General features: G+C 40.2%; 2 protein-coding genes across 2 annotated transcripts in view; both read left to right on the top strand.

The window, feature by feature from the left end:
* The window catches only part of srebf2 (sterol regulatory element binding transcription factor 2), a 48936-nt gene extending 45394 nt beyond the window's left edge, over positions 1 to 3542 (top strand). The window contains exons 18-20 of the mRNA XM_046028799.1: positions 769 to 945; positions 2108 to 2219; positions 2756 to 3542. Coding sequence (XP_045884755.1) covers positions 769 to 945; positions 2108 to 2219; positions 2756 to 2973 — 507 coding nt within the window. The 3' untranslated portion in view covers positions 2974 to 3542. The remainder of the gene's footprint in view (positions 1 to 768; positions 946 to 2107; positions 2220 to 2755) is intronic.
* Positions 3543 to 6438: 2896 nt separating this feature from the next.
* On the top strand, positions 6439 to 8694 carry nol12 (nucleolar protein 12). Its single transcript, XM_046038898.1, has 6 exons — positions 6439 to 6617; positions 7098 to 7203; positions 7307 to 7355; positions 7457 to 7602; positions 7792 to 7889; positions 8163 to 8694. Exons 1-6 carry the CDS (start codon positions 6508 to 6510, stop codon positions 8362 to 8364), a joined length of 711 nt encoding a protein of 236 aa, XP_045894854.1. The 5' UTR covers positions 6439 to 6507; the 3' UTR covers positions 8365 to 8694.

Below are 8694 nucleotides of genomic sequence, written 5' to 3'. Positions count from 1 at the left end.
GTGTCTTGTTCAAGAGTGGCTTGACACAAGGAATGCGACAGCTGAAGCCCATGTCTTGCATACGTCTGTGCGTGGTGGTTCTTGAAGCACTGACTCCAGCTGCAGTCCACTCTTTGTGAATCTCCCCCACATTTTTGAATGGGTTTTGTTTCACAATCCTCTCCAGGGTGCAGTTATCCCTATTGCTTGTACACTTTTTTTCTACCACATGTTTTCCTTCCCTTCGCCTCTCTATTAATGTGCTTGGACACAGAGCTCTGTGAACAGCCAGCCTCTTTAGCAATGACCTTTTGTGTCTTGCCCTCCTTGTGCAAGGTGTCAATGGTCGTCTTTTGGACAGCTGTCAAGTCAGCAGTCTTCCCCATGATTGTGTAGCCTACAGAACTAGACAGAGACCATTTAAAGGCCTTTGCAGGTGTTTTGAGTTAATTAGCTGATTAGAGTGTGGCACCAGGTGTCCTCAATATTGAACCTTTTCACAATATTCTAATTTTCTGAGATACTGATTTTGGGGTTTTCATTAGTTGTCAGTTATAATCATCAAAATTAAAATGAATGAACACTTGAAATATATCAGTCTGTGTGGAATGAATGTATATTTTATACAAGTTTCACTTTTTGAATGGAATTTTTTGATGATATTCTAATTATATGACCAGCACCTGTATAATAAAGAACAAATATTAAACCTATGTTTCTATTTAAATTATTCATTTTATGCAAATGCACCAAACAGCACTTTGATCTTTGTCTTTTTTCTCTTCAAAGGGAGTGGAGCTCCTGGTCTGTGACCTTCTGCTGACCTTGAGGACCAGTTTATGGCAGAGGGGAGGCAGTAGTAATGGAGATCCTGGCCCAGCCCCTGGATCCCAGTTGGCTGGTTTCCAGAGGGACCTCAGCACGCTCCGAAAGCTCACACAGTGTTACAGACAGGCACAGCACAAGGTACATCCGTGGCTAGATTTAAGTCCGATATGTTAAGGAATCAGCAAAAGGACAGTGGAGTTCAGAACCGTGTATATTATATTTTATATGTTATGTAAGGTGCCAAAAGCTGCAAGAAACAAGTGTAGTATGAGAAACAATATTGAAGCTTACGTAAGTGTCAGACTCATTTTAAAGAGCAGCATTAGTGGAAAATCCTTTTGACTGACAAAGGTAGGTCAAGTAACATTGCATGTTTTATTTTATCCTACGTACATCCCCCCAGTAGTAGACTACATGACAAGAGCCAGGGGTTTCTATATGACTGCCAGGGATTCATCATTCTGACCTTGGCCGTACTGTATTCCCTTCCAACTTTGGCAAGATTATTCAGTAGATTCATGTTTTTGGTTAATTTATTGCTCATTTAGCTCTTCGAATCTCATAAATATGGACAAATGCCAGTAACAAATTATCAGAGCCCAAAGCAGTGACTTAAAATGAGATTTCACTGTCGAGCTTTAAGCCAAAGAAAACAAATAATCACTTTATAATGATATATAATATTCCAGCAGGCAACTCGCCAGATTTTAAAGCTGTATACTAAAAGTAATAATACCCTCATGTCATATCCCTAAATGTTTGTCTTGTTTGTCTGTTTAGAAAAACCACACTGATAATCAGCCCATAAATCAGCTGGGTCCCACTAATCTTGTTCATCATAATACTAAATTTACTGTATCAGTTCTCTCCCACTCTCTTCCCAGCTGCAGAAATCTCACCGCTGTTTAACATATCATCAATCATACTTGTAAGACTTACTGGAGTAGTCATTACTGCTGCCAGGGGGTCTGCTTTCAGAGTGGTTGGTGATCATTTGTAATGTTTTGACTTGTGCAAGACTACAGGAACCACATGAACTCATTTTATGAGGTTCTGTTTTGAGACCACTGACTGAGAAATATTCACTCATGGTGCTGTGAGGCACTCTGCATGAAAGGCTCCACTGAAGACAAAATATTTCTTGTATATACATCCCTAGCAGTATTACTGTATGTGGGGTGAAATGATGTGTGGCATCAATGTTTTTCTGCTTTAACATCACTAAGACGAACACCTGGAAATACTTGATGATGACTATCATTGTGGCTCTGATGTGCGTTTTTTTTTTTATTCCCTGCAGGTGTTTCTTCATGAGACCACAGTGAGGCTGATGGCTGGGGCCAGTCCCACAAGGACACACCAGCTGCTGGAACACAACCTCCGACGCAGGACACACAGCTCCTACACAGCCGGTAAGGGCGACTCACTTATTTTTAGTGTGTGCGTGTTTAGGTTGGTAGAGGAAGAGAGAGGGAGAAAAGACACAATCGATCTAAACTGGATTTCAAAATGCGTTGTAAACTCAAAAACAGCCTGTCGTCCAATGAGTTAAGACACTGACCTAGGGAAAAATAAAGATTAAAGCAGGTCACCTCCTGTAGCAACTGGAGTTGCAGTGGAAAGGCAAAGCCAGAAACAAATGCTCTTATGGGTTTGGTGACGTCATGGCGGTGCCAAAGGAGGCTCCCTTGTTGCTCTTTCAGTAGGAATCCAGGATTTGGATTCAGCTTAAATCTCACGCTCAAGTGTGATTTAACAGACAAGAGGGATTTTGCCGCGGTGTCTTTGTTCAACTTCTTCTTTCCCAACACGGCAAAATAGATAAACTGACTTGAAACAGTCCTAGAGCGTAACATCACCCTGTACTCTCACACACGCACACTATAAGGCAGTGTACACTAATCTGCACTTTTCTTCTTCTTTTCCTCCTCCCCCGTGCTGCTGTCAGAAGGTGAGTGCGTCCTGGGTGAGAGGGAAAGGGCTCATGCCATCTTGCTGGCGTGCCGCCACCTGCCCATGCCGCTGTTAACCCCACCCGGACACCGTGCCCGCCTGCTGGCCGAGGCCAAGCGCACCTTGGAGCGGGTGGGAGACCGTCGCTCTCTGCAAGACTGTCAGCAGATCCTGCTGCGCCTCAGCGGTGGCACGACCATCGCTGCCTCCTGAACCACCGCTGCCGTACACACTGGTAGATCAAACACGGACAGACTGGGGCTACTCACGTTATAATAAAAAAGTTAACTCTGTATTTTGCCATCATACATACAAAGATGTAAACCAGGCTACTCATCCACAAACAACATTTAATTTCATAATAACTCCCTCATACTCAAGGTCCATGAATATAAAGACTTTTCTTCAAACTGCCACACTTATCTCACACACAGATGATTTTTACTGTCATGCCCTGTATCCACACTGCAGCTGAAACACTGGAAGGCTAGATATTAACTCCTATCATGCTCAGTTTCACAGCACAATCATGCCACCTCCTGGTCATTAATGGTACCACGCTGGCTAACTGCCTCATTTTAAACAATGCTACTCAACAAGGAAAATCAGGTTAAATAGGCCCCAAAGGGAAAAGGGACCATTATCTAATAGCTGTTTTAAATTAATGCAATGCTGCAGTGCATTGATTAGCTGTAGGATACCAAGCTGTACAATCATTATTGAAACACGGCAATGTGAGTGCTACAATAACTGTAATGTCTCATTAAACTTGCAAGCTTCAATTAAGGGCTTCAGAGTACTCGAGTAGACAGCTGCGGTCTGTTAAGCATGGCTGGGCTGTAGGACGCAGACAAACAGGCTAGCTTGCTTCTAACCATACAGTGCTGAGTAGTGTCTCTCCTTATCTACCTCATACACTGTACAATGCCAGCATTGTACTGTGGAGCAAAATATGATACTCAAGCACCACATCAGTTTAAAATAAGTGACCGTTTGATGCAGTGCTTCAATCTAGTGCATTGTCATTCTAATGAACCCTGGCTTAATTTAGACTGCATCGGTACATTATTTTAGCAATTTGACTTTCTGGTGCAGAAACTGCAAGAATGACAGACAGCTAGCCACTGCTGACGAAACAGGGGAAATAATTGGATTTGGGGAATATCTAAATAACAGAGGGAAGCAGCCAATCATACGTTTTGAAAATGCCTACCTAGACACACACTCACACAGATGCATAAACATAGAACATGTTAAAGTAATTGCATACAAACTCACAATGTGATTGTATATAGGTTGTACATAGGCAGATAAACAAAAGTAGATTAATCAGGAAGTCCTTACCCACTGCTTGAGAGGAGACGCATCGAAGAAAGCACTGTTAACATGTCATAGTTGGCTCGTAATGGTTTCCTGTCAAGAGTCTGGATCTGATGGTCAGAAGCTCCTACTGGGAGAACAAGGTCACCTTTAAAGTCACCCTTAATATCAAACACTCTCCTGCTGCTGCTTGCATGGTGACTTTAAGACAAAAGTCACTTATGCAGAACAACAACTGTGGTCAGTTTGAATTCATGATGATTTTCACAGCAGAAAATAAGTATCAAAACATCCAGAAAAGTTCCTGCTGTAAGCTTCCTTTTGAGCCTGCAAGCACAGAATGTCAGTTACTAACACTTGAAAGTGAAAATGGTCTGAAAACAGTGAGGTTTATCTTGGAAGTGATGTCCACCAATGATGTAAAGCTCTCAAGCAAAAAGCCCTCAATGTTATATAAAACATTATTTTATTATTTTTCATCATATTTGGAATGATGGAGGCGTTGTATCTTTGTGAAATTTTTGTCCAATTTGCTTTTTATTTTGTAATGGTTGACTTATTCATCATGCGACACTTATGTCATACCTATTTCTGTGCTCTGATTATCTTATTTAATGGTTATGCAATGTAATATTAATATAAATGCTTTTGGGGGCGAAAGTGAGAGCAGTTTTGCAGTTATGTCATTGTTATTGTTTTATATGGATAAAAGCAGCCTAGGGTCAGAAACTGTCTCTTAAGAGGAAAATGTTGTGTATTTTATTGAGGAAGTAAAGCCGGCATTTAAATAATTAGCCTGATATTTTGGAATCACTAATGCTGTGATTTCTTTGCTCTTTTTTAAAATAGAAGCAAGCACACAAGTGTGCCATTAGAAATGTCCAGAAGTCTTCCAGGTCAACCCAACATTTAAGTTAGGAAGTCTTGAAAAAAGTTATCAGTTTGGATGTTTCCTGGCTAGTCAAATGTGTAAAGAGGAAAACAACCAGCCATCGGCAGGCTGGAGTTTTAGCTATTATTATTATTATTATTATTATTATTATTATGTTACAATTGTTTTTTTTCCCCCCCTTTCCCCTTGATGTGTTTTATTGTCTGAATGTTCATTTTGATGTTTGTTTTTATAATAAAACAACACATGACAGCCCTTGGTGTATATAATCTTTCAGTGGTAAAAGTTTCATACAGGTTGTGGATGTACAAATAGAAACACAGAAACAGAAGATAACATTTCATGTTTCCTCTGAACGTTAGTATAAATCTGATACCGACGGCAGTGTGAAGTGTACAGGTTTCATCTTTCACACGCTCAGTGATGAACACTGGACACCTCAGAAATAACACACTCACAGCATTTCGCAGAGTGAGGGGACATCTCTTGATACATAACGAGTCCCTGCCACTGGGGGTGTGGGGACAGGGACGGATATTACCCAGCAGGAAAAGTCTTTTTAAATAAAGTCACTGTCTGAAAAAGGTAGACTGCGATTACAGGGTGGAGGACAATTTCAAAACTTAAAAAATGCGTAGGACTCGTAGTAGAGAACAAGAGCTGTTATTGTGTACCAAATACCACAGTCTATGCCAAATACATTGACACTGATGGATAACAGTGGTTATATTTCATTGTTTTCATCAAATTAATAGCAGTGGACAATTCAGAAGTTGCTGGATACTGGTAGAGACATGTCTCTACTAAACTCTATCCTTGAATGTGACTAAAAATGCTACTGTAATTGGGGGATCTAATTAGCAGAGAAAGATTTCCTCCTGGGAGCAGGGAATGGTATGATGATATAAAACACCTTGTAAACACACCAAATTTTAACCTTTTAAGATAACATGAAATAACATGCTGTAAACATGTGGGTGCTACCACTTTATCAGCTTCTAAGGGGGAAACCCTACATACAATAACTGCAAGAAAGAAAATATTTCCCCTCTCAAACTACCTTGCTGATCACCACAAAGGTGTATCAGAGGAGTCAAGACCAAATTAGAAAATATTATAAAGTGCAACGTGAAACAATATAATACTAACAGTTACAGGCAGTCATCATGTCATGTTTAACAAAATACAAATCATGTAAACTTGTGAAATGGTATCATATTTATTATCATTAATGTCTCAATAAGATAATATTACCTGATATTAAATACATAATCGACAGAAAATTCTGTTTAGATAGATTCATTTAGATAGAGCAATAATAGCAGCTCCTAAAACAAGGGCATTTATTTCAGGTGAGATGTGATTACACTCACTGTACAGTCTGAACATCTGTCTGCACCAACAATATCACCATGTTTAGGGCGGGCGGAACGTTTCAGGATATTTTCTACGTGCGTCTAGTCGGACCAAGTTAAATGACGTACTCCTAAATACGACAAGCCGGAAGTATTGTTGGGTAAACTCACGTGTACAACATGAAAAATACAAAAAAGCACAAAAATGTGTCCAACAAGTCTAAATTCAAGCCAGGATCCAAGAAAAGAGAAAACAAGTGCATCGTCATGTTCGACGACAAAGAAAGACAGTAAGTTTATCTACTGATAACAGATGTTAGCTAGCATCTTAGCGTTAGCCGTCACTGACTAAAGTTATCAGCTGTCGGTTTATCATTAGCTTTTTATAGTTAGAAAAATATTACACGTTATCGACAATGTGTGTTATCAGGCGTAGGTTGTTTATATGACAGAATAAAACCAAACCAGCTTTAACAGTACCGTTCTGTAAATTATAATTGATTTTCCAAAACTGCACAATGCTTCAGCTAACATTAAGTTATTTATTCACTTCTTCACTAACTACTAACGTTACTACATAAACATTTATAAGAATTGTGGTATTTCTATTTCTTGATTTGTTTTCATTTGAGTAATTCACCATATAACAAACCTAAAACAAAACCCTTACTCATCAAGATGTTAATTTGAATAGTAAAGCAGAGTTTTTAATATAAGAGATGAAAAAAGGCTGCTGTTTTTCTAAGTGTCTTCCTCTTCTGCCCTGTCAGGGACTATTTAACTGGTTTCCATAAGCGAAAGGTGGAAAGGAGGAAGGCAGCAGTGGCAGAAATTCGAAAGAAAATCAAGGAAGAGCAGATCAGAGTCCGAGAAGAAGTAAGTCTGAAGTAAAAGAGCGCAGAGTTAAAATCTGTTTTTGGTGTGCGTGAGCACATAAGGAAAGGATGTACTGGTGTTATGTTTGACTGTCTACTTGCAGAGACATAAGGAATACATTAAAATGCTGAAGGAGAGGAAGGAAGCACTTGGTGAGTTAAAAGCAAAAGTCTTTTGGTCATTTTACTGATTTGTTAGACTTCAGATTCTGTGCTTATTGGTTTTTTTTGCCTACTTTGATCCCATCTCTCAGCTGCAGCTGAAGATGATCTGGAAGATATGATAACAAGTACTGCAGAGTCTGTGCAGTATGATCACCCCAACCACACCGTCACTGTGACAACCATCAGTGATCTGGACCTCACAGGGGCTCACCTACTTGGACCTGCAGCAAATCAGGTAAACAGCTAAGGCTCGATTCATCTTAACAGCGTCCTTGGGCGTTCTTTATGAGGCTAAATTATGCCGCTTGTATTGCCTCTATATGGACACATGGAAAGTAAATATACTTCACTTACTGTGGAAGAATGATATGATACTGGTGGCGGCAATAAAAGTCCATTAACACTGAGAATCTTTGCTTTCAAGGTTCCAGGGGAGGGCGTGGATGAAGAAAAGGGGGATGAAGAGGAGGAGAAAACAAGTGCAATGCCAAGAAAAGCTGGGTGTCCAATCATCAACAAAAAGTAAGCTGTTCATCATGCAGGTTTCTGCACATGAGCGTCAGTAAGAGTGGCAAGTTTGTCATCAATTCAGTACTTTTTGTACTTTGACTTTTGGTCAGGCACCACAGCTTTGACAACTTGTCAGTAGGTATTTTTTACCATTTCATAGGGAAAATGGTTGATGAAATAGTGCTAAATGTGCTAATAACAGCTTTCTTCAGATGTTCCTTCATCCTCCAGCCCCTCTCAGTCCAGCTGCATTTCTTTTTTTTTTTCTCCCCCCTGCTGCTGCAGGATCCGCTCCCTAACTGCGTCGCTCAACAATTACACTACCAAGCGGAAGAGGAAAGGGAAGCAGGAAGGCCGAGGAGGACGAGGCCGTCAGACAGACAAGAGACCTGGTGTCACAACGAGTAAAAACAGAGCCGGGAGGACCACTAAGTCGCAGAGACGTCGACAGACTGGGAAAAGGGTGCATTATCGGGACGAAAGATGAACAAGAGAACAAATATAATATGGAGTTTGAACTGTATAGAGAATTAATTTCTTGTGTCAGAGTCCCACAGAATTTGGAGGAATTAAGCCCCTGTTTTTGAGCAGGATGTTTGTAAAATGAACACAAGCTGACGTGGACGCTTAGTGACTGGACATTGTTGGGCCATCTGCCTTGACATCCCTCACTATTTCCACAGCACCTGCCTCTTGAAATCCTGTCTCAAATTTATACATTTTTCAAAGCAAAAGTGTTTTTGTAGTGTTACTTCTTAAACGTATACAAACTGTAATGTATTTGCCTTTATTTTCATTGAATAAAAGATTAATCTTG

The sequence above is a fragment of the Micropterus dolomieu genome, linkage group LG02 (assembly GCF_021292245.1).
Source record: "Micropterus dolomieu isolate WLL.071019.BEF.003 ecotype Adirondacks linkage group LG02, ASM2129224v1, whole genome shotgun sequence".
NCBI lineage: Eukaryota > Metazoa > Chordata > Actinopteri > Centrarchiformes > Centrarchidae > Micropterus > Micropterus dolomieu.
Note: the sequence above shows the minus strand (reverse complement) of the source record. Positions and strands in the feature narration are given on the sequence as shown.

Bases quoted from the DNA above. Each gene is read 5' to 3' on its own strand.
- nol12 (XM_046038898.1), top strand. From the start codon at position 6,508: ATGAAAAATACAAAAAAGCACAAAAATGTGTCCAACAAGTCTAAATTC. The intron at 7,356-7,456 runs GTGAGTTAAAAG...CCCATCTCTCAG, and splicing joins GGAGAGGAAGGAAGCACTTG to CTGCAGCTGAAGATGATCTG. The intron at 7,603-7,791 runs GTAAACAGCTAA...TTTGCTTTCAAG, and splicing joins TTGGACCTGCAGCAAATCAG to GTTCCAGGGGAGGGCGTGGA.